Consider the following 25,013-nt stretch of genomic DNA (forward strand, 5'->3'; position numbering starts at 1 on the left):
GACATGGAATCCATGTTAGTTAAGGTCAAGCATGATGTTTCCACAGTCAGAGAGAAAGCCATGTCTTCCACTAATGTTGCTCCACTGTGTTTTATTAAGTCCAAAGTCAACACAGCCTTCTATCAACAAATTTAAGAGCATTTCATGCTTCCTTCTGCTGACAAACTATGCAAAGATGATTATTTAAATAAAACAAACTGAGCTTTGATTACCTAAATCCCACGCCACATACAAAATTCTGAATGCTTCTCAGTAGGCTTGGATATCTGTATTACATTTTTTTTCTGTTCATTTTATGCAATAATTGGGTTTTCTGGAAAAATACTTTTGAAATGTTTAGCTGGAAGTCATAATCATGTAAAATTAACAGAAAACTTGTCACACGTGTGATTTCACCTTTGAAGACTGAAAAGATTTTAGGTATTCAAATTTGAGAGGCGCCTTTATATTTAATATTAACATTTTTATTTCCATTGTAATTATTCATTTCTATACATGTATGCACATTTATTAAATTGTGATACATTGATATCCGGATAGTCCGGTGAACGAATCGAACGTCCCATTCAGTCTGTTGTGGGCGTGGTCTGTTGCTGTCGTCACTGGATGACAGCTAGCTGTCAGAAAGTGAGTTCATTCCCCGAGTCGAGTAGACGGAGCCTTGTCGATAGTTTTTTTATTTTTCTTTTCTTTTGCTATTGACATCTACGTACATCGAATCGGCAAGAACGGACCAACCTCTCCACCGAGCCCGGCCATGGACGAACAGGCAGGGCCCGGCGTGTTCTTCAACAACAATAACAACTCTGTTTTAGCCGGCGGTGGGAAAGGACCGCTGCCCGATGGCGACGCTGGGGAGGCGGCCAGAGCGCAGTACAGCATCCCGGGGATCTTGCACTTCCTGCAGCACGAATGGGCCCGTTTCGAAGTAGAGAGGGCACAATGGGAGGTGGAGCGGGCCGAGTTGCAGGTGAAAAACGCAACAGCTTCAGTACACGTCACGTAGTTTTGTCACTGATGATCGTTTGGCTGATTTGTGTGTTTTATATCCCGCTGAGTTTCTCTGTTTGATTGTTCTGGTGACCAAGCTAGCTCGTTAGCTTTAGCTCAGTTAGCTAGAGGAGCTGCAGCGCCCTCTTACCCCCGTTCCAGCTGCACGACGGCTGTTTCCGACCTCTTTACGCTCTGAAACATCTAAACCTGCCAAATATTTAGTATTCGTGGTTTAAAAATTACTAATATTAAAGAAATGTCACAACAAAAACCGTAATGACAGCTAACTGCGGCCAAACTAGTTATTGTGTTGCAAGGTAAGACGGGTTCCCTGCCTTTACATATTATAGCTAAACATATTGAACGTCGCCTAAATACATTCTATTTATTAATTATTAGCGAAAAACACTAGAATAAACAAAAATGGTACACTTTTAAGGTGTTCGGATTTCTTTGGGAGCCGTCTTTTACTGTTCTTGACAGTGCATGAATCAGGAGTCAGGATTGTTTATCAAGCTAGCTTCCATGCTACTGCCACTCCTGAAGAGAGGATATGGTCCTGATGGTCTTTTGTACAAGTTTTCTTCCATTTCACCCCTGTATAAATACAGTATACTGTGTATTTATACTAAAGCTAACAGATGCTTGATTACGTTTTTCTTCCTTTTAATGAAATGATAGAAACTAGTCATTTTTGTATAATAAATTAGATTAACCTGAGTGGTCGTGGTTTGGGAAGCCTGGTTTGGACAGAGTAACTCGTTACATTTACTTGTGCTTTTAGGAGTAGTTTTTTTTACACCATACTTTTTACTTTTACTTGATTATTATTATTAAGCATTGCTGTTCTTACTTGCGTAAAATCAGTTTGTTCTTTATTGAATTAAGAACAAACAAAGTCTTGTTTGTACACAAGCTTTATTGTTCTGTTGTTTTCTATCTGCTGAGCCATTTGTTCCATTTGGAGATCAGTACATAACATAGTACAGTAAGCACTATATAATGTCTTTACCCTGTTCTAATATTGCCTACTGACAGTATTGGTTTCACGAGTTTTATATTGAATTTTTTTTTTTAATTAGAAAACCTCTTTTCTGCCTAAATTTATTTCATGATTATTTGTTTGTGGGTTTTCTCATCAGAATTTACACATACAATTATGTTTTTCCTTCTGAAGACATCATCAGTTACTCTGTGCTTAAATAGTCCTATGCCAAAAATATTTCTTATTTTTTCTTTAGTAATATCTTGGATGACTACTTTTTACTTAAGTTAAAATATACTGAAGTAGTGCTATTCTTACTTGAATGCAATTAAACTTGTTCTATTGCACATATTTATAGAAATGAAAGGGACAAAAAAAAAAAAAAAGAAATGTGGAAAAAAGTATCCTGCAGTTAGAATCCAAGCAACAAAAGTCCAAAGTTTCTCACCAACTCAGATGTCAAAACCCAACATGGCTGCAATGTATTCAAAGTATACCTGCAATAACAAACTCTTTATTTGAACAAACTCTTTATTTGTCTCTCATGAACTTCTGTTGGTGGTCGTGCTGCTCTTGCTAAACTGTTGTTATCCTGGTTGTTTAGCACAGGAGTTAGCAAATATATTATTTCCAGACCAGAATTTTACTCTTCAAGAACATTGATTTTATTTGGGATAATAAATAACTTGTGATAATATTTGCCTCCACCCTGGTTGGGATTGTTGTACTTTGAACTGACTAATGAAAGTCAGTTAATTTGAAAACATCATTGAATGCAATTACTATCTGCTCTTTGATGGAACAGCTGTACCAATTAATGTAGCTTGTGTAATGAAGTAGCTTATGTCATTGTATGATAGCTGAATAGTGGAGATGACTGATGAATTTTTACATATTTTGTGTCAGAAAAAGTCTTATCACCTGTCCCTACTTGTTCTTGGCTCATTGTTTAATGACTTTAATGCTGCGTTTTGAAAAGTCGGGAAGACCATAGAGTTCTTAAACGCTGCCATTTTTTAATTTTATTTTTACAAATGGCAAAAACAAATCACAAAACTGTGATAAATAATCTTTATGTGCCATTGATTCATATGGTCCAAATTTGATAAATCTAAGATATTGTAATGGAGCCAATCTATAGAAGAATGGATGTGAAAAACATAAATACTTTTACCACCGTGTTGAATCAGAAGACAACTTTCAGCGTTTTTGTTTTTTTGGAAAATTCAAACCCAGACTAGCAAATAACAGGCTAATTAATGACAGAAATGAAGTGATGAAACAATTGTTGACTTTTATGTTGAAGCTGTAGTTAAGAGTACTTTTTGCTTTTTTTTTTTTTTTTACAAATAACTTTTAACACCATACTACTTACATAATTAAATCAAAATAAAAGCATTTACCACTTTTTCTATGCCCAATTTGATATGAAGCTCTTTATTCAAATGTCCTAAATGTTATGAAGGCTTCTGATTAAAAAGATACAGAAATATTCAGCTGGAAATGCATGAAATTTTAACATTACTGGAACTTTGCCTTTAAAACACCATCGAATAGAAAGCCATGTTTAGGCTCAATCTGTTCTGTGATGCGTGGAACATCAGATTGAAATGCCCTACAACTGTGCAAGCAGATGCAAAGCAAATGCTTTGCATTAATGGTGTCAATCATAGCCTAAAAAAATGTTTAGAAAATTAAAATGGAGTCGGGGAAATTCTGGAGTTTCTTCCTGATGATGAAGCAAAAACAGTTTTATATAATAAATGATGTTTATACAGAACGTTTAGCAGCTAAAAATGACAAAGTGCTTCATAACAACAGAGCATAGAAAATAATTAATACAGATAATTAAAAACATATTTAAAGAGAGAGGGAGATTTTCATGTTTGCTTTTTTTCCTGTTGGTTCTTATTAAGATTAATGGCGTTACTGATAATTAGCACCAACATTCTTCTCAACTCCACTTCATCAGCTCACGTACTACTGGTGGAACCTGTCCCGCAGTCTGAGCTGATCGGTCCTTTGTCAGGGCTCAGCTTTATTGCAATATATCGTTTAAAACCCTGATTTTCCTTTCAACTTTTGACCTACTCGTAATTGCGCCTTTTCTGGATCCCAGACGACAGAACAGATCACCCGGCAGCGAGGGAGACACTGCATTGTTTGTACATTGATGACGTATGCCACGTTTTGACTCAGCCTCATGCAGCACTTTCAGGCTGGGTGCTGTAACTCTGCTTCCTGTCTGCTGTCATGAAATGAGCTTATCAGCAGAGCAGTCGCTGCAGCAGCGGCACGGCTCGGGGAAGGCTGCTACTCGGCTTTGCGGGTAGTTTGTTTGTGGCGGCAAAATGGGGCGCGCTCAGTTTAAATTCTTGCTTTTGTCGCACTAAACCCTGACCGTAATTGACTGACTGTAGACCGTTACCAGCGGTTGGCTTTCTCATTATTGCTCTGTAATCCCTCTAACTCTCCTACTGATCCCAGAAGGGACACGTCTTTTGTCTATTATGGAAATCGGTCTTAGTCACCATTTCCTATCTTTATTTAGCACTTCCTCACAACGGTAGAGCAGGAGCAATGAAGACGGTAAAGCTTCCTTATGGGCTGTAACCTCGGGCTGCCCTTGAGGAGTGCATACATATACTGTACGTCTGTATAGAAGACGTTGGTGGATTAACATTTAGTGATGAATAATGGATGGCTGCATTGGACACCGTAATGGATGATACCAAGCAGCATTTGTAGTTTTTTTTTTTCTTTCTTTTGTTTTTTTTTTTGCTCACTACTTCCTGCAGCCACATCCGATGCCCTCCTACTTTGCTACGTTAAGAGTCTGAGCTGATGTCCTCGTTAAAAGCTGTTTTTTTTTTTAAATGAGAGGTTTTATTGTCAAGAAACAGCTAAAGGTGTCTCGAAGCAGCTCGCTTGTAGAAATGTTGCTCAACCAGCCTGTTAACTGGAGCTGTGAGGGGGCCACTCCTCTTTACCAGGGAGGGTTCAGAAACCTGTCTCCGTGCCATTTCTCTGTAACTCATTCATGATTAAACCCCATAGGTGTGATCTTTTCTTATCGGCTCACAGGCAAGAGCTGTAACTTGTAGTTGCAACTTTGTCCTGGTGATAAAAGTAACCAACTTTGCTGAATATTATTGTTTTATCTGAAACTGAATAGTTTTTTTTCTTGTATAAATAAGCATAATCAGTGGTTGTAATGGTGCCTGGTCCAAGGCTCACTGCCCTCCATGTTTTAGGCGTTTCCCTGCTACAGCACACCTGATTTCAATTGATTTTTGATTAACATTGGTCTAGCTACGCTACTTGCGAAAATCAGACACCTTATCCCTGATATATTGACATATTTAATCGAGTTAATGCAGTTCAGAGGCCTGGATAAGACAGACAGACCGACTTCAGCCCAGTGGAAGAGGGACGCCTCGAATTGAATCTGTTGGTGGTATGTGGTCGAGTTTCTTTGCTCCTTAAGGGGATAAAGAAGGGAAACAACAACTCGGTTGAAACAAAAGCTCCCTCTGTTGTTCCAGCTCTGTTAATGTCCAAACCTTGGATCTAGAATTAAATTAGAGATGCAGCAATCAGAGATTTGTGGCCTTTCTTCTCTCTGGGTTTTGTAAGCTTTGACCCGTTTTGAAGAAGTTACAAGAACAACATTCAATGTGTTCTTTCCCCAGTCTCTCTGTCGCCACAAAAGCAGTTACTTTAATACTGGATCTTCTTTTAAAACGTTGAACTTCACATTTTAAACCGTCGTTAGTGTCTCGTTTTAGTTCTTAGCATAGCTAGAACTAAAACGGGATACACCTCATTGTATCCCTCAAAAAAAATTGAGAAAGGATCTGATTGGATGAAAATGTGACAGCTCTGTTAACTGATTTGAATCAATAAAAGTTACATGTTTGTATTGTCTAAAAAAATAACATGTTTATTTTTTATGCTTGTTTTGAGGCTATAAGTTAAACTCAGGAAATGCATTGATAAAAGAACAGTTTTTCAACATTTCTAAAGTTTTTTTATGTTGCTTGATAAATCATCTGTTTATGCTTCTCTTTGACTTTTTATATATTCCCTTTTTTATATATATAATATAATATGTACTGATGGCATCCCTACTATGTCATCACATCACAGTAGGGATGTGATGACCAATCAATTAACATAATTCACAATTCTCATTTATTGAGATTCAGAATCAATTTAAAATGTCCCAAATTTGATTAAAAAAAAAAAAAAAACGCAAAAAAATCCGCTGGAGTAATTCCATCCATGCATGGATTAATATTTAAAATGTAATAAATGTGACACTTTAATGCCTCTATTTGTCATTCTGCCTTCTGCCTTGCAAAGCAGACTGGAGTAGATCACAAGGATCTTTTGCACAGTTATAGATTAAAGCAGAAATCATTGTGAATAATTGTTGTAACTTGAAAATCTAATTTTCAATAAAATCCTGACACAGTAAAACATTCCCACCCCTAATTTAAAATAGCGGGACTTGACCACATTGTTTTTACTGGAACAGTAAAAACAGTGCAGTGAAAATCCAGCTTTTGCTGTTTTACTGATTAGTCCCAAGATCTTTTCCAGCCTTGGGTCGGATTACGTCCCGTGAAGGCCAGCCATCCAGTGCGCCTCCTCATCTCTTTTAGCTTTGGGGAAACCCCTCGCTCCATGGGGGTATCTCCTTGCTCGAGGCGCCCATAATCAGACACCAAGAGAAGGTTGAAGGTGACTCAGAGTGCGAAGCGTGATTTATCCTTTGCAGTTTGATTCTTCCTCTTAGCTCTGCAGAAAGCTGCATGGAGCTCTACCCCCATCATAGTTGTATTTACGTTTTACAAATAGCAAAGCCTGAAGCATAATTATCCCAGCGGTTCAGCTGCGTGCATCAAACCGTGCACATATGCACACTGTGGCATTCAGAATGGTAGAGAAGGGAGTCACCGTCATTCCTCGGTTGATACCGTGTCCAACCGCTCGCTGTGGGTTATTTTTTGCTCTATAGCGTGCACCTATTGCCTGGCAAAGCTTAAAAAAGGCTCTCGTTTCCTGATTTAAAAATAGCATGGTGGAAGTGCTGGTTTGTCACTATATCCTTGTCCTCAGATAAGAAGTTACTCCAGCTGATCTAAAATACTCCGGGGACAATAGTGAGTAGTTTTAAAAAGGGTTTCCTTGTACGACGGCGCTCTGGGAGCTGTGTTGCTAACTAAAGCATCTTCCTCTGAGCTTTGCACCAGAACTGACACCAGAGCCGTTTCACTCTGCTGCCGAGATGCCTCGCTGTCAGCTCGTTAATTCCCCTCTCCTTCCTCCATTCACACTTAACAGCCTTCATCTGGTTACGCGGGCATGCCAGTGAGTCTCCTGCCCGCTCCGGTTTTAAGCTGATGCGCTCGTAAGCTAAAATAGTCGTCCCAGATCTGTTTTTGGTTTAATGTTTTCCCTTTTTTTTTTTTTTTTTTTAAGGAAATAATAAATTTTTCATTACTTTTCTTTTAAAAGTTCCACAATAATGTACCAGTCGGCTTAGGTTGGTACTCATTGTGATTTCTTTTTAAAGATGGCTGCACAAGTTTAAATGCATGTACAAAACCATGCATTTTTGTACATGGTTTGTTAAAACCAGCAGCCTCCTTGGCATGCATTTTTTTTGTATTTTTGTGTCAAAGATGCTACTCTGAGCTATCTTCATTTATAAGCCAAAATAAACCTTACTTTTTAATTTGTCCTAAGTCATTTTGGCTTATCTTCCAGTTTAGGGTCTCATCAGTTTCTGTAGAAGCTGGAACCTTGGAGTGAATCATGCCGGGTAGTTATAATGTATGTTTCTCGTTGCCTGCAGGTGAGTTGCATAATTCTTTTTTTTGTCCTGTAAGCTCTTACATCATGCCTTTACTTGCGCACACAGTGAGGAAACTCTCTAAGGAGCAAAATGAACTTTGAGTGCAAAGAAAACCCATGATGGGATGAGTGTCTGTTTGTGGAAGGCACGACGACGCAGTTCTGAGTTGTTTCTGTCTAAGGATTTTCTCTGGTTCGTTTTCAGTGTTGTGCTGGATAGCTGAGAAGAAATCAAAACCCGAGTGAGAGCAGCTCACCGTGTCAGCCTCTGTCTGTCTGAAATCCATTACTTGTGGACGTGAGCCGGATCAAATTTCAGCATTTGAAGGCATCTTTCCCTGTAATCTATTTTGTGGGAGACATACTTTGAACACTGGATTAAACTAAGTAATTCCAGAATATGCCTAAATGAAAAAAAATGAGTCACAGACCAAATTCTAATTTATTTAAATTTTATTACACAGCGGACCTCTGCCTGGTTCAGTATTCCCCGTTTCACATATTTTTCTGTGGAATGCAACTCCAAATTATTTCTGTAAAATTAATCTTTTTCTGGATTTCTTTTGTGGAGCATTGAAAAGAAAATTGTCTGCCATCACTTGAAATTAAAGAGCCATTTTTACCCTTTGTTCAACTACATAAAACTTGTTGAAGACACAATTATTACACAAACTTTTCAACAAAAAACTTCTAATTTTAGATAAATGTGACTATATAAGAGGAAATATGTTATCTGTGAAGAACCACCAATTAGTTTAAAAATTTAAGTATAAAAATAATGAAAACATCAAACTTGTAAAAAGGAGGAATGACTTTTTTTTCCTCTGGAATGTTTATATTTGTGGCAAATTATGTAAAAAAACAAAAAATTAAACAGAAAAAGTTTCTAACCTGATGACAAGAAAAGGTAAAATATTCAAAATGAAGACTTTTCACAATTAGAGAAATTACCTCTGGTGTGCTTCTAAAAGTTACAAATCTGAGACAAAAGTCATTTACTGTAAAGTTCCATGATCTCTCATTGCAAAATGTCAACGTTTAAGCTCAGAACCTCCTATCTGCTGCATTTTTCCTCTTTTGCAGATGTCACATCAGATGATGAGAACAAGGAAGGCTGCTCATATCCAATCTGCCAGCATAGAAAAAAAAAATCACGCCCTTCCTTGTAATGGAAAGAAAAACCCTCCAGTCAGATTCACGGAGAACAAGCTGAAACTCACATCCACCATTTCATTTTCTCAGATTCATTCTGCTCTTTGGTCGTGGCTGTATGGTTGTAATTTGAAGTTGTAAGAGAAAAGAACATGACTGTAACCAGACCACAGCAGTCTCCTGCCTCGCTTCGTTTTGCAGCTTTCTTCTCTCTGTTGCTACTAGTGTAAAGGCATGCGTGGAATGCACTTGGCTGGTTATCAGGTCAGTCATCGTTTTGCTTGGTGCTCCGTGAGCGTAAAGCGGCGGTAACTGAACGGCGCTTCGTTTGCATTGTAAATATGGGATTTGCACCAAAACCCTCCTTTCCTTCTCCCAGTTTGCGGCCAGTGGGGGCCAGCATGTGTGACCATTTTGTTTGTGTGGATTTCCCACAGTTGTGAACTGGATTTATTTTCTGAATGAAGGAAGCGCTCTGTCCAGATTAAATGGACTCATTGTGTCGGAGCAGACGTCAAGATGATGCCGGATATATCTGGTTGTTGGGGAAATGTCGGACTTTGAATCAGTGGTTTTATATAAACTTAGCATTTACATTCTTAGTTCTTGTTTTTTGTCTTCCAGTTGCGTGAAATAAATGGCTAAACTCAGGTGAGAAACAAGTTTCTAGCAACAGGCAGCTTTTTCTGTAAAAGGTTTTATTATAGTAAAAAAATGAAAGATGAATAATTTTACCACTTTGTGCTAAACCCGTTTCTTATGACTGCTTTTCCTCCCAGAGTAGCGCTGGGTCGATGCATCAGACAGACTGAGGGGCCCTTATCCAGCAGAGCAATAATGCAGTCAGTGTGAGGCAGGGAATTAAATGCTTCCTGTGTCTCTTTATGTCCAGAGTTGACTCATTACATTCTTCCTGAGGTTAATGTTTGATAGAAGCGAGAAACCGAGCCAGAGACTCACAGAGCCACACTCTTCTTCTTTATCTCTGGCACGGCAGTACGCCAAATGGCTCCCGGTCCAGCGCTTCATGTGGACGAGGAAGTGGACGGTCAGCTCCATCGATGCAGACGCAATTTCATTTACAGCTGAAAAAGCTTTCTTATGTGTAGTTTTGATAAAGACCTGGCTCACATCGATAATGTGTGTCATTGTTTTGTTTTTCCTACTTTTGATTGCTGCTTTCAGGCGTGTCTCTGTGCACACAGTATGACAGAAGAAGCTGGGTGCGAAGTCTATAGCAAGTTGTTTGGTAGCCTGGAAAATTACTTCCTGGGTTTATGCTGCGTTACATTTGCCTTTAAAAGCTGGAGCTCGTTCGTTTGGAATGATGTCACAGGCGAGTCGACTGCGGCGCGAGCAGGACATGAGATTCTCGATGCAGGACAACCCGTATAAATATCACGGTGCCACAGGAGGAAACTTACAGTTTAAAACCAAATTGTGATCTAATTGCTCTTGTCTTTGATCATGCTAATTTCTTGCTAATTTAAGACAGGTTTATTATTGTATCTATGTGAAATTAATGTAGAAATTTCTACATTTTTTTAGAGGGAAATTTACTCCAAAAAAAATTACATTTGTTTTTCTTTTCCTCACAATGGCCCTAATAAATGCTCCACTCTAATTGTAACAGTAAGCTGTCTAACACCAACTAATCCAGCAGAAACATGTCCACTGATAAGAAATTGAATGGTTCTGATTTGATGTAGAGCTGCTACACATTTTAATAGGGATTCATCACTATTACTACTACAAATGACTAACAAATAATATTGAATCAAAGCAAAGTTATTTAATTTTCTCTTCGTTTATGCACCTATAATATGCAGCCCTTGGTCTCCATGTCTGTAGATATTTGTGAGCTACATGTTGAAGCTCATTGAGAATGAAGAAAAAGAAAAGATGACATAATCAAAATATTCAGCAATATCACATTCTAATTGCCCTAATACCTCTATGCTATAATTTAATGGCATTTCTTACAGTAAATGTCAAAGAGGTTATATTTTAATTTGTCTTGCTCCATGTTTTTGAGAGGAAAGTCAGAAATCTGACTGGTTTTCTGCTGCAGTTATGGTTCTTTGTTTTTGTCTGTTTTATTTGATCATTTTTTCATTTTTTTGATGATTTGTTACAAATACAAAATCAGAATTTGCAGCCCAGTACCAACTGTGTAGAAAACAGGAGTACAATAATGTCGATGCAGCATGACCTACACTTTCAAACGTTAGCGGCTTGCTGAATGAAATATCTTTCAACCTAACATGGTCAGGTATTTGATTATTTTCAGCTGGGTCTTTACTCAAATACAACCATGAAGGCACAGACCCCCCCGCACCCTCCCCCAAACATCCTGGGTTTGTAAAACAAACAAATAAAAATTATCCTAATGAGGTTGCTGTTAGGACCACTTTGAGCTTCCAGAAACTCTCCTCCCCTCTGATAATTGCATTTCAGCCTTTTTAGCCAGAGTGATTTATTTACAGACTCTCAAAGTCCAATAAAAACAGTGAGAAATTTCCATGGAGTGGAACAGTTTGATCTGTTCAGGCCTAGTTTCCTATTGTCGTTCTCTTCCCTCACTTTTTAAAGGTGATGTAACAAAGTAATCAAACCCCTGACTTTATTTGCCATCCTTTCAACCGTTGTATCTCACTTAATAAATATAACCGGTGCCTCTTGATGACATTTATCTGATTTAAGCTGCTCTTATGTTTTCACTGGTTAAGAGGTTATTTGAACCACATCATAATAAACTCGGCTAAGAGTAAATCCTCACGAACTGGATTGAGTAAAGAGCTTCAGATTGTAGAAATGTGGTGGGTGAAGTGGTGAAAGATCCACTCTGCCTCTCCGCATGTGATCGGTGCCAAATACTCCACTGTTTACTCTGTCAAACTGAGTGCCAGCAGTTATAATAATCCTGGTTGAACTGGAGCTGCTTCAGGAAGGTTGTTCTGAGGGCAGTCCTGTTCACTGAATTGTGACGGCGTTGTGAAGATGCCCATAGTTGTTGGAGGCAGACTGAGCTGCCGTGACTCATTTCTGTAGGCGGCAACTGTTACTTGTGAGTGCTGTGGAAGTGTGATGCAGCCTACTCATGCTGGCACCTTTTGCATTTTGAAGCAAACTGAAGGACATTTGTCTGTTTATTCTCCCGTTAGACATAGTTTGATTCTCGTGTTGACATTGGACAGAAGCTTGGCTCGTTGTGCTTGTTGGTGATCTTGTCAAATGGATTTTGAAGGAGGGATTTTGATGGAGAACAACAGCATGAACTCTTTTTTCCTTTGGCAGCTTTTTTGCTCAGTGATGCATGATAATTTTTGGATGTTAACTAATATTTTTGTATTTTTTTTACTTAAAATCTACAATATCCTAAAAATAGTATTTGTATCCTTAAGTCTTTACACCTTAATATGGATTTTGGGAATTTTCTCTGATAAAAATGGCACACAGAGCTGAGGAAAATTGTGCATCCTTTTCTCTTTCTTAACAAAAATCTTAAGCTTTGATTATAAACATATTTCCTGGTACCCAAGTCAATGCTTTGTAGGACCATATTTCACTCAGTTATGTCCAGATGTGTGCTGATGACCTGATTCAAATTAGTTAATTACTTTCTCAGCATGCCAACAGATTCTGCAGAGCCATTAATGTGATTCAGGAGGTGAGAAACGTCTTAAGACCAGCCGAACACACTACTCATCTTAACCAATCCGTTGTAGCTCTGGCTGTATGTTGAGGGTTGTTGTCCTGCTTCCATCCCAGTCTCAAGTCGTTAGCAGCCCATAAGAGACCAACCTGTGTAGTGTTATTGTTCCTACATCTGTTTTACATGTAAGCCAAAAGTTCCAATTTTGTCCCGACCAGAGCGTCGTCTTTCATATGTCGGATGTGTTTGACTCCTGTCAAACTGTTTCAACTGGACTTCATACTACTGGGTGTCTTAGGGTAGTGTTTTTTCTTGCTGTACCTTTCTGTCAGGTAAAAGTTTGAATCATATGCAAACAATCTTCATTATAATCTGTGACTACTGCTAACTAGCTTCTAATACCCCCTTGCTAGCTAGCTTTTTTTTTTTTTTGCCTCCATCGTGAACACAAAGCCCGTTTTACACTTTTTGCTGCACTTTATTGTATTGCAGCAAGTTTCCCCAACCATCTCCTTTATTTTAAGATTTTTCTGTTTTAAAATTCATTCAAGGTAGCATTTAAAACGTCTTAAATTTGACTTCATGCAACCTGCAGATGTCTTTCCTTAGGAAAATGACTTCAGTTGTCTCACTTTGTAATTACGTGACTTCTGAAGAAAGTTAGTTGCACAAGATTTTATTTGGGAGCAGCATTGTAAAGGGGGGTGTATAAAAGTGTAATCCATAGATGTCCCCCTTTCTTTTGTTTGTCTGGTCAGTAAAATACAATGAAGTTTGAAGTTGTAATATCACAAAATAGAGAAAAGTTCAAGGAATATAATTACACTATATATTTAGTTATTGATTTATTAGGCTTTTATATTTTTGACACAGACTAGGATAGGAAGTAAAAAAAATCAGATTGAGAGTAAAAAATATGGTTGTATCAAAGTGAACTTGGATGCATATTAGACATAATGCATCATTCTATCCATTTGCTGACATGCAAACCTTCCAGTGATTTATGACGGTAATTTTTAAAATCCCTGTGATTCTGCTTTTTGGTAGCTTTCTGCAAGAGTGCTGGACTGTTCTTTGGAGCGCACCCCACTATCGATCTAAGTGACCATGCTTCTGTGTGTCCGAGTGTGTGTGGTACCCGGCAATGTAATGTAATGCTGACTCAGACTGAGTTCGCTGACAGCTGCTGCCTGTTAGAAGAGAGACTGGGATGCGAGGAGGAAGAGGGACGACTGGCGTGTGGGAGGGTGTGAGGAGGTAGATTTAAATAGAATAGCACTGATAGGCTTTTTATTTCCCATCATGCCACACATTTTTATCCGAGACTATTCTATTTCAATCTTGACACAAGGGGGTGTTTTTTTAGATGTTCCCTGATGAAGGTTTTCTTTGTAGTAAAGGCTTTGTATGAAGCTGACTCTTACCTAAAGTGCAAAAACATGCTTCTATTATTAGAAAATATCCACCGGAAATATTTTAGTGCTGTAGTGTAAGTTGACAATCCTTTTTATTTTGTGGTTTTAGGCCCAGATCGCCTTCCTGCAGGGGGAGAGGAAAGGCCAGGAGAACCTAAAGAAAGACCTCGTCCGCAGGATCAAAATGCTGGAGTACGCACTGAAGCAAGAGAGGTGAGTGGACCATTAAACATCTGAGCTAGTTCAGCTGCGGTGTTTCTGTATTCTTTAAATAACCCACTATCACTATCAACGAAATCTGTAAAGAGATACCAGGCCATTAGTCAACAAATCAGCATCAGCTTCTGAGACCACAACTCCTGTAGCAGTGCATCTCCACTACAGGATTTTACATCTAACCTGAAGAATTTCCAGCTTCTAATTTCCTATCGCTTCCTGCTTTGTCTAGTTGCTGCTTTCGCATCGGACAGAACCAGGTGTTGGAACTGAGCAAGAGCTGGTGTTGGATTTTTATGGGATAACCTGAGTAAAAATACCAAAGTTTTTATGGTATTTCCATGAAAAGAAACATATTTTTAAAGCAGCAACTCATCATTTATTTGTTGTAGTATTAAAACATAGCTTACATGTTTTGATAGAGTTATCAAATTGAAGACGTAGCAATCAGTTGGCCATAAATTAGAATCAGACAATCTTCTCCTTTCCGCCTCATTGCTGGTTGTTTGATTTCAGTCTGTTGTGGCAGATGGCGGTTCACTTTGAACCAGGTTCTGGTTCTGTTGGATGTTTCTTCCTGTTAAATGGGGGGTTTTCTTTCCACTGTTGCCACATGCATGCTCAGTGTGAGGGATTGTTGTAAAGCAAACAAGACAAGTGATTGTCTGCTGTCGCTATACTTGATCAGGAGGACTGAATGCTGCATCTGAGTGACTTTATTCATCCATTATATTTGTATAGAAAGTAGTGAAAAAGATTTATGCCATCTCAATAATCAAAGGAGAAATCATAATTGACATTAAGCAGTTATGCATCCAGTTTCTTTCTTTTTTTAACAGAGGAATGTTATAGTAAAAACTGCGAAGGTAAATTTGTAAGGCTTCGTTTTTGCACTTATACTACAATTCTGACTGCTTTAAAAAAATAAAAAAAATAAATGTTTTGTAAAATTAAAAGATCACTTCAAACCTAAATATGCCAGGGGTGTGAATAATTTCAGGCTTAGCTGTACCTGGGTGTTTATTTGTTGCCGTTTGGGATTTTATTGAGGCTTTCACCATCCGTATAACATGCTGCATGTTGTCCTGACATGGTGAAGCCCTGGTTTGACTTACTGATGTTGTTGTTGTTGTCAAATTCACTGTGCAGAACAGCCAATCAGGGCGATCTCTCTGACACTCCTGACATGAAGTCAACATGTTAGATTGATTGTTGAAATCAGAACAAAAACATTGAGTACAGGCGGGGGTGTTCGACACCTAAAACAGAAAAAAAGATGGGGAGAAGTTGTACTTCACATATGAGTTCTTGGTTACTAAAATAATTCAGGTGGAGTGACTGCATCAACGTTACAGTTACTTTTTGAAAGGGTGTGATTTCAGGCCGTGGTTTTCTCTCCAGTTTTAACCGCTCCCTCACTCAACTACACAGGATGTTCATGACTTCTTTGTGGGTGATGTTAGAGGTCTGAGACTGTAAATGACATCCATCGTGAGGAATCCCACGAATGCAAAGCGTTGCTGACGCAAGCGTAGCCAGGCATGTCAGATAAGGCAGTATCAAACTCCAAACCTGGAGCAGGGAGTAAATGTAACTTGTGCTACATTTACTTTTTTTACATCAGGGGTTTTTGTGAGATCTTGCAACGGGGAGATTAAACGAATAAAATCCTCAACACAACTGTGTCAACTGAGTTTCAGGATGGCTTTTTTTTTTTTTTGCCCCGTCATTCCCCCGGGTCGGCTCCAGTTTTAGTTAATGTTTGGCTCTGAGGCACGTCGTCATGGGTTGTTCAGCGTACTATCGTCCTCCGTCTGTTAACAGGCTATTTTTATCTACTTAGCCTCAGTGAGATGACTGCAGGCCTTCCCTCAGGAGGAACCCTTAACCCAGAAATACTACCACTTCTCCTGGTTGCTAAGCAACAGGTCACGTCTCCGAGGGTGTCTTGAAAGCAATTTCAGAAATGGCTTTTTTGAGTGTGGGATGTGCCCTGTTTGAAATGGCTTTAATTTTAATGAGGTCGCTTCCTCTGGATCGCCACAGTGCTGGATGGAGGGGGGGTGCTAAGCTAAAATGTTTTCTTTTGTTGTCAGTCGGCCTCAGCTGGGAAAAACGTAACACTTCCTGCTGATAATATGATATAGCTTCATTTGTCGTGATATGTAAACTTGAAAACTGATTCCAACAAAACAACATTTGCAGAAATGTCTTTGCTTTTAAACTATGTAGATGCCAAAGAAGCGTTGAAGTAAATATATTATGAAGACATAGTTTAATAATTATTCATCAGATTTATAAAGTAACAGAAAACAGGGTTCAAAGTACGGATAATTATTGATGTTTTATTAATGTTTCCCAAGTTTTCACACTTTGTTTTTTTGTGTTTTCCTTTTTTTTTTCTGCTTTCAGAGCAAAGTACCACAAATTAAAATACGGGACGGAGCTAAATCAGGGCGACATAAAACCTCCAAGCTACGACTCTGGTAAGTCAACAGAACCTCTAAATCACTGTGGTTGCTGAGCTCATACATACCTGGGGTGACACCATTGCGGTACATGTAAAAGGCTGCATTCATGTCGGATCTTGTTCATCTTTGTGCATTGCCTCACAGCGTCCTTAACCTTGGAATTATGAAAGAGCAATTGTTGCAGATGTAGAAGAGAAAAGAAAATGCCTGAGAAATGAGAGTTTCAAGCAGTCACGACGGATTGCAGAAGATTTGCTCACTTGAATTAAACTTCTCAGATTTTACTCATCTCTGACGCTATGCAGCCTTCCAACTATTTAGTTATTCCTTTTTTCTACACTTTGTTTTTGTTCCAAGCACTGAAACGATTACATCTGAGAAAAATCAAAAGCTCTCCACTGGAAGCTTGTCTTTGTTATTCTTTAGTCCACCGAGCTGTCGGCAATTTTACAACATTTATAAGTAGAAAACAGCTTCCATGAAAGGATTCACAGTTTGCTTTGTGGATTATTTGTGGAATATTGAGGACATTATTTTTAGAGCTTAAAATTATTTATTTTTTTTACTGTAATTGAGCTGAAACAGTAGGTTTAATAAACCAAATGAATAGTGAGCCATGGTATATTTTTAGTTGATGAACAATGGAAACACGAGCACTATGAGCACAACACCTGCTTCTTATTTTATTCTGGTTTTATCGGGTCCTCGTGTTCGAGCCATCAGCCTGGATAGCGATGCTTCCTCTCTTCTCTGCTCATCTCTATTCATGAGGAACGTTCAAAGCGCAGAACCCTTGAAGTGTTGATGATTTGGAGAAGGTGAAGAAGAGAGGTGTGGGATGAAAGAGGGGGAGAAAAGAGAGAGAGCTGGGAGGCGTTACTGGTTTGGTGGCTCGTCTGCCAGCCCATTACCCTCTGCGTTAATTCTGACCCAGTTTTTGAGACGTCTTCACTTCCGCCTGGCCCTCAACAAGCTCTCATGTCATCTTCTACAATGTAGAATCACATTTTCTGTGTTTGAAGATTGATTTTTTTATTTTTGGAAGATTGGGATTGTTTTGCCACCATTACGCTCTTTGGGTTTCCAGTTCAGAGTGATGGTAGCCCACTCAAGAACTACCTGTTTTTTGTTTTTCCCCCCCATTAGTGTGTCTACAGCTTATATTTATTTCGACTTTGATTTCAGGTCAACTCACAGAAGGAGTGATTGGAATAAAAGCCAGTTTCTTTTAGATATTTTCTATCTTTTGTATTGTTTGTTCTAAGGAAAAAAATTAATTGAGTTTGGTATAAAAACATCAGAGGTTAATTTTAATTCATATGGCCCAGCCATATTACAGTATGAATCCCATAAACTAAAATTACTTTTCTTGGGATTGTATGAGATAGAGCACTAAAATTAAACATAATATGTAGTTTAAGGACAATAATATGTGGATTTGCAGAGGTTTTTACCAGTAAAGATTAGAATATTTGTCAGCTGCATTTACTCTTATATCGCTAACGAAAATCCAAATTACCTTCAGAAATAAACTCCACCTTCATCTAATTTAATTTTGGTGTAGATGCAGCTGTTCAGTGAAGTCCCAAGAGGTTTGTTACAGAACAAAACGACCAGAAGTGATAATATCCTGTAACTATTAGATGCATCCCTTCTCCAACACAGCTGAATCAAATGACTCATTAACCGGCCTCTGCAGAGCTGAATAATGTGTTAACAAGGGGATTCAGGTGTTTTGGAGGATAGTACCTTTTGAGGATTGGACTTGGTCAACCTTGATGAAGACTAAGAAACACACCAGATAACTCGGGGATAAAACTGCAGAAATCCACCTGGCCCCACAAATGCAGAAAGCAATAAAAAGTGCTTCACCATTTGCCACAACACAGCAAAATTGCAGAAAAACCTGCTCTGTCGGAGCAGACTGGATAAAGACTGGAGCCTGGGGCCGAGGTGTGCCTTCCAGCAAGAGAGTGACCCTAAACATACAGCCAGAGATCGTTAAATGGTTTAGAATATGCAGGTTTCTTACAGGTGCTTGGAGTCCTTCAAAATGCTTGAATGTCAATTAAACATTTTCAGGTTTTGAAAAGTGCTTCTGTATAAAAGTCTTTAAACTGCTCAGTTTTGTAATAAATTGCAGTCTGACTAAACTCGATTGTCCGTTTCCAGATATTCAAACCTGCAGCTGTAATTCCGGTTAAAGGTGGTTCTGCAAAGTATTGACTCAGGGCATCTTGATAGAAGTAAACACTTTAGAGTTTATGGTTCTAACAAGACAATATTTGGAGCTCAGGTGTTAATATGCTTTTGCGAGACGGTCTGTGTTATTTGTTTATTTGCTCCTTGCTCGAGGGCTGACCATCTTTGATTTGCACCAGTATTTCCTTCTTGATGAAGACAAAGCTTGTGTTTCGTTGCTGCTGACATCACTCGTCTTTCTGGTGTTTCATGGTAGTCGGGTGGAGCACAGATCAGTCATCTGAGTTTTGACACTACGAGATGTTAGATGCTTTGTTTTACTTCAAGCTGTTGTCTCAACGGTTTCTGCTGCCTTTGTCACACAACAGTTCATCTGTTAGGATATAAATATTTGCAATTATGTAAATTTGAAACTATGTTAGCTTAGGTTTGGAGTCCCAGCCTTTACAGATCGAAGAGAAAAATGTTTCCTGTTCAACTGGATTTGACATTTGGTTTTATTAAGTTGTGGTAAAGAATGTGCGTCGTCTCCAGAGTGCAGCGATGCAGGAATGCTCTCGCTGTTTGCTCAGTGGAAATAATGTCAGAGGCTTGTTCGTCTGTGTTGTTTGTGAAGCTCTGATTTGTGTCTCTCTTCTCTCCTTCAGACGAGGCCAACGAGAACGATTCTTCTGGATCACTTAACAATCAGCTGTCCTGGAAACATGGCCGGCAGCTCCTCAGACAGTGAGTACACAAGCTCTTCCAGTCCAAAACAAACCGAATGTGTTTTAAATTAAATGAAAAGCCTGAGATTACGGGGCTAAGGAGCTGCTCTTTTCAGGCAAGCAAGTTTTGTGACATTTGTTGCTGGGCCAACTGTGGCCAAACAGAATTAAAACGATGGTGAACAGCGCCCTCACATGGACAACTACAGTCATCACTAAATCTGTGTCTTCCTTAGACGTTCCCTGTTTGTTTAGAGGGTGGTTATTGCATTGCTCTATAAAGTCTGTGAGTTTTGACATCATCCCTGCAGCGTCGCTCCTCATCTGCCCCAACATGCCGGCCGATGAAAGGAGCCATTTTACTCAGCAGTCTGTGTGAAGCGATGGATCAATAATGTGCCAAAACACCCTCTCCTCGCCCCCCCCATTCCCTTTCTGTTAGTCACTCACTCACTCAGATTGCGAAGGCTTATCCTCCATTGTTGTAGGGTTGGTGTAATATTTGATGAGAAGCTTGTTTTGCTGCAAGAGAACTGAGAGCATGAACAAAACCACTGAGAGATGAACAGACTCTGAGGAGTAACATGTTTTTCACATCTTTTTAGTAAACTTGTGTACAAAAAACATTTAATTTAAAGCAACAGTACACATTTATTAAAACTGTCACCATGTCTTGACAGTCTAATATGAAACAAATAATCTGTGAAAGACCTCCACCTCCTCCCTGACCTCGTGTAGTCGCTGCTAAAAGTGCTAATGGAATGGGGAAGAAATAACTTACCGTTACAGGAAAGCTGTGGCCATGCTAATTAATCATAAAGTCACGGATGACCAATCAGAAATTACCAGGAGGGGGAATAAATGTGTTCTGCACTGTAAAGAGGGGTTGGCACTGTGGTAGTCACTGTTTCTAATGAGCACTGGAGCAAGAAGAGCCCTCACAGCAGTGCCATCTATCTGCAAGGAGGCAGCGTTTCAGGCTGGAGGCCAGAATAAACTTTACTGTGTGCTGCAGATGAAGAGAAGAGTTCGGTTTTTTTGGGGGGGTTGCTTATTTCCTCTGTTTTCTAAACTCCTTTTCTACCTTGTTTGCAGGTACCTGCAGGAGGTGGGCTACACAGACACCATTTTGGATGTAAAGTCGCAGAGGGTCAGAGCCCTGCTGGGCCTCGCCGGCGATGGAGCCGGCAAGACTGGAGAACGGATGAGCACGGAGCCTTCGGTCAACGGGCCGAACTCGACACCAAAGGGGACCAGAGGGTGAGTACACGCCAGTAATCCTGGATCTGTTGAGGACATTCTGTGAGATAATCAATTTTAAGGAATCTCAGAGTGCAGAATTGATCCTTAGGCTAAAGTGTTTGTTTATCTAGATGTGCCTATCTATAGATCTGTTTGTTCTGGGACAGAGCAGAGCTGGACCTTCCCCTCCAGTTGGCTGCAGACAGATGCCTAGCTCCTCGCTGCGGAGCTGCAAACGCACTTTATTCTGCTGTATTGTTTCAGTTTCATTATTTGCTCCAAGCTGCAAACATTTAGTTTAGAACAGGTCTTTCCAAGAAGCATCCTCCCACGTCCTTCATGCTTTTCTTTCAGTTTCTTTTTATGTGATCAAATGTATTACAAAACATCTCAGGAAACTTTGATCTCTGCAGTTTATCTTGGAAACATCTTCCAGATAATCAGTGTTTTGCTCTTTGTCTTGCCTGACGTTCCCAGTTGGGGCTAGATTAGTGACTCTATATTTATTTTTGGTTATTTAGTAATGTCTTTCTAATTGTCCTTGCTAACATGAATACATAGTGTAATGTTTATATTAGTTTATTTAAATCTTGCCTGCTCTCACAGCTCCTTCCTAGCACTAAGCAACAATTGTAAATAAGAAATTGTTCTTAATCTGTCCTGCATGATTTAATAAAGGTTAAATAAAGACGTAGCTGATGATTGTCTTAATAATAATTGACACAAAAATGTGTAAACATTTTTAATTGAACTAAAAACAACTTGCAAAAAGAGAAATGAGCAAAATTTCTTTGTATCAGATTCACAATGATGCACACATCTCTGCCCTACTAGAGACATCTGATGACTTTATATATTTAATTAATATACTGCAGGCTTTGATTATTTATATGTGTTTATTTAAATAGTATTTTTGTGCATGTGGCAAAAAGTTTGGACACCACTGTCTTTATGATTCATGAAGGTATTGCATTTAAATCTTAAAGATTTTTAGAAGTCTTGCACACAAAAATAATTATTATTTTTATTTTTATTTATATATTTTTACATAAGGTTCTGATTTTAAAAATTAGATCCTGATAGCTGCTAAAGGGAAAAGTTAGAATATTAGATTTTGACATTCGGATTAATTTTGTCCTTGCGTTATCATAGAATGTTATAGAGTACGGATATCAAGGTTCAAGTTTCTCCATCGTTGTAACTCAGGATTTTCTAACTAGCACCACTTTCAAAACATGGAAACATGTTTTTTTGTTTTTTTCTTTCTAATTTTAAGCATAAAATCAGTCGTGCTTGTTATTGTCGAGGCTAAATTGATAAATGAAACTCTAACTCGTTTATTGCTCGACCATGTTGATGTGTTGGTATAAATAAAAAACCTAGGGGTCGTGTAAATCAAATCCATGAGCGCTGACAAGTGTTTTGGAAACTGTTTTGATAAAAGTATTTTTGTCTGTGCAGAAAAGCTGAGCTTTCTGACACAAGCGCTGTGCTGGAGGCCTTCAAATTCATCGAGAATGCAGACTTCAGTGATGAAGATGAGGAGGAGGACAGCGACGGGAAGGACAGGACTAATGTGGAATCCAGGACTGTAAGGAACTGGTCTACCTCGAGTCTAGTTTGGTCCAAAATGTTTGTGCAGAGTAAAGAAAATAAACTCTTCCTTAGATTGTGCGAAAGAAGCCCTCATCGTCATCGTCATCATCTCCAGCCAGTATGGACACCAGTGAGGACCCCGACACAGAGGAGGCCCTGAAGGGCTTCGACTTCCTGTCAAATCCTGACGAGATGGACACTTCAGAGTCCCGGGGGACCGGAGACGGCACCGACTGGGGTGAGACTGAGACGCCAGAAACACAGCAGCAGAGTCGATCACCATGAAAAACTGATGAGAACACATCACTTATTGTTTAATGCAGTTATCTTAAAATGTTTCCTCTAACAGTTTGGTGATGTTCCTGGAGTCTTCATTCATAAATCACGCTGTGGTCATGAACCATGACATGAGGACTGTCTCTGTTTAACCCACAGTTTGTCTTCCACTGTGTTCCCATAGCCAGCCCACTCTGTGTCTTCCAGTCGTTTCCCCTCAGATCAACATCAACCTTAAAAAAAGAAAATACATAGTAGCTCCTAAAAGTATTCACAACCCACAAATGTATTTTTTCTCATTACAACCATAAACTTCAGTGTGCTTTATTGGGATTTTATATGATAAACCAGCAAAAGTAATGCATAATTTATGCCTTTCAAACATTTTTCTTTACAATTACAATTACATAGGTCTGAAATGATTAATCAGATTAATCATGATGACTCAATTATTGAAATAATAATCAATTGGTTTATCAGTCTAAAAAGTTTCATGTTTTACAAAAATAAACTGAAAATCATTTTTCTTCCACTTGAGTTGTGAACTAATGTGTTTTGTTCTGGGACATAAACTCCCAATGAGGTACATGGAAGTTTCTGGTTGTAACATGACAAAATGCAAACCAATTCAATACGTTAGCAAAGAACAGTGTGGAAAAAAAAAATCTTTTTTAATGCTTGAAAATCAGACCATTCCTGAATTTGATTAATTCTTCACCCAACAGTAGTTCTTGACAAAACACAATTCTAGTAAAGAAAACAAAAATATGAGGAGATTCTGGAGAATCCAGTTGTTTAAAACCCACCAACTGAGTAAAAGCTCTGGGCCTGAGAGAGGCCTGCATCTCCAGCTCAGCCTCTCGTCGGCCATGCAGCTCCTCAACAGCCTCTCGGTCTGGTTTTTGTTCCCCTGTGTAGACAAGGACGAGCAGGGTCCCGTTTCTGAGGCCTGGGACGTGGACCCGGGAGTGATGAACAAACTCAAGGAGCAGTACAAAAAGGAGCGCAAGGGGAAAATGGGGGTGAAGAGTAAGTGCCGATAGACATTGCTGCCTCCTTCAGTCTCTTCTCTGCAGAACCTGACTTTCCTGAGCTCGATCAAAACGCCTCCGATCAAAAGAGAGCATCTTTTTTTCCATCTCCTCCTCTAGCCGCTCCTTCTTTTGTCTCTGTTCTTTGTCTTCCAGTTAGTGCTTGCGAATGCCATTAAATCCCTTCCCATATGAAGTGTAATGTCTTGTCTGTTGCATTTGTTTGTTTCCCTTCATTTCATCTTCACACCATCATCTCGTCTTTGTTAAATGTTTGCGACTAAGTGACACTTTGCGTCAGTAAGGCAATCCGTCTCCCTTCTGGGCTTCTAGCCATCTCTACAGACATCTGTTTCTCTGTCTTTGTAGTCATAACAACATAATGATCTCCATTGATGTCCTCGTCCATCTGCCATGTTGATACTCCAGTAGCAAATAATATAGCAGCTGATATAGATTAACAGCTAATAGAAGCTTCTTGGAGAAGTGACTTAGCTGAGTAATAAGATTGCTCTCAGATTAAAAGCTCGCTTAAGCCTCGTTTACCAGCTGAGAGCTCTTACATGTTTTATGCAGACTTTCCCTTCTTTGATTGATCATGAGATCAACAACGTACTTCAACTCCTTTTTTTCCTCAAACTTTTTTCACTTTCATTTCTCCTCTTATGATCTAACAGAAATCATAAGATTTTTCTTCACTCTTTTGATGCTCTATCACTTTGGTGTTCATGTGGAGAGACTTTCTAGACGAAAGTGGAGTTAAAATATCAAAGACCACTGACTGACAAGCACAAGGCTTCCTTTTACTAAACTAGGATTTATTCTTAAAGGCTTGCTGGGACATGTAGTTGGATTTCATGAAGTTTAAATTGAGTCATTAAGTCTCATTTCCAGCAGGTGCATGAAGCTAAATAGATAACAGATGCAATAGAAACAGCCTTTATTATTCTATAAAGGACAATTCATACATAACAGCAGCAACAGACATAAAAGTTCACACAAAAATGTCTTCAAGAAATGTACAGAGTCCAAAAGTCAGTTTGCTGAAAGACATTCAGAGCAGCAATTAAGCCAAAACTCTTAAAAGAATATACATTTTGCTTTTAAGGTAACAATAAGTAAATAAATAAAATTTAAAAGAAACCTTATTTGTCTGTAAATATGTTCTACTCAGAACTCAAGTTGCATAGTTTTAAATTCACCAGGTTTA

At 38.9% G+C, this 25,013-nt stretch overlaps 2 protein-coding genes across 5 annotated transcripts in view; one reads left to right on the plus strand and one right to left on the minus strand.

The window, feature by feature from the left end:
* Nucleotides 1-597: 597 nt before the first annotated feature.
* The window catches only part of LOC103137672 (striatin), a 31,388-nt gene continuing 6,972 nt past the window's right edge, over nt 598-25,013 (plus strand). For 2 of the 4 annotated variants that reach the window (XM_007551516.2, XM_007551517.2), the window contains exons 1-8: nt 598-970; nt 14,172-14,275; nt 16,691-16,764; nt 19,599-19,677; nt 20,754-20,918; nt 22,362-22,491; nt 22,569-22,734; nt 23,691-23,801. In XM_007551516.2, coding sequence (XP_007551578.1) covers nt 758-970; nt 14,172-14,275; nt 16,691-16,764; nt 19,599-19,677; nt 20,754-20,918; nt 22,362-22,491; nt 22,569-22,734; nt 23,691-23,801 — 1,042 coding nt within the window. In that variant the 5' untranslated portion in view covers nt 598-757. The remainder of the gene's footprint in view (nt 971-14,171; nt 14,276-16,690; nt 16,765-19,598; nt 19,678-20,753; nt 20,919-22,361; nt 22,492-22,568; nt 22,735-23,690; nt 23,802-25,013) is intronic. The other 2 variants (XM_016671194.1, XM_016671195.1) reach the window with 1 other exon arrangement.
* LOC103137673 (vitrin) overlaps nt 17,395-25,013 on the minus strand; it is a 47,919-nt gene continuing 40,300 nt past the window's right edge. Inside the window, exons 25-26 of the transcript XR_001662039.1 lie at nt 24,420-24,424; nt 17,395-17,405 (exon numbers count right to left, since the gene is read on the minus strand). The gene's annotated coding sequence lies outside the window, so the exon portion shown is untranslated. The remainder of the gene's footprint in view (nt 17,406-24,419; nt 24,425-25,013) is intronic.

The sequence above is a fragment of the Poecilia formosa genome, unplaced genomic scaffold, assembly GCF_000485575.1.
Source record: "Poecilia formosa unplaced genomic scaffold, Poecilia_formosa-5.1.2 Scaffold42, whole genome shotgun sequence".
NCBI classification, from domain to species: domain Eukaryota; kingdom Metazoa; phylum Chordata; class Actinopteri; order Cyprinodontiformes; family Poeciliidae; genus Poecilia; species Poecilia formosa.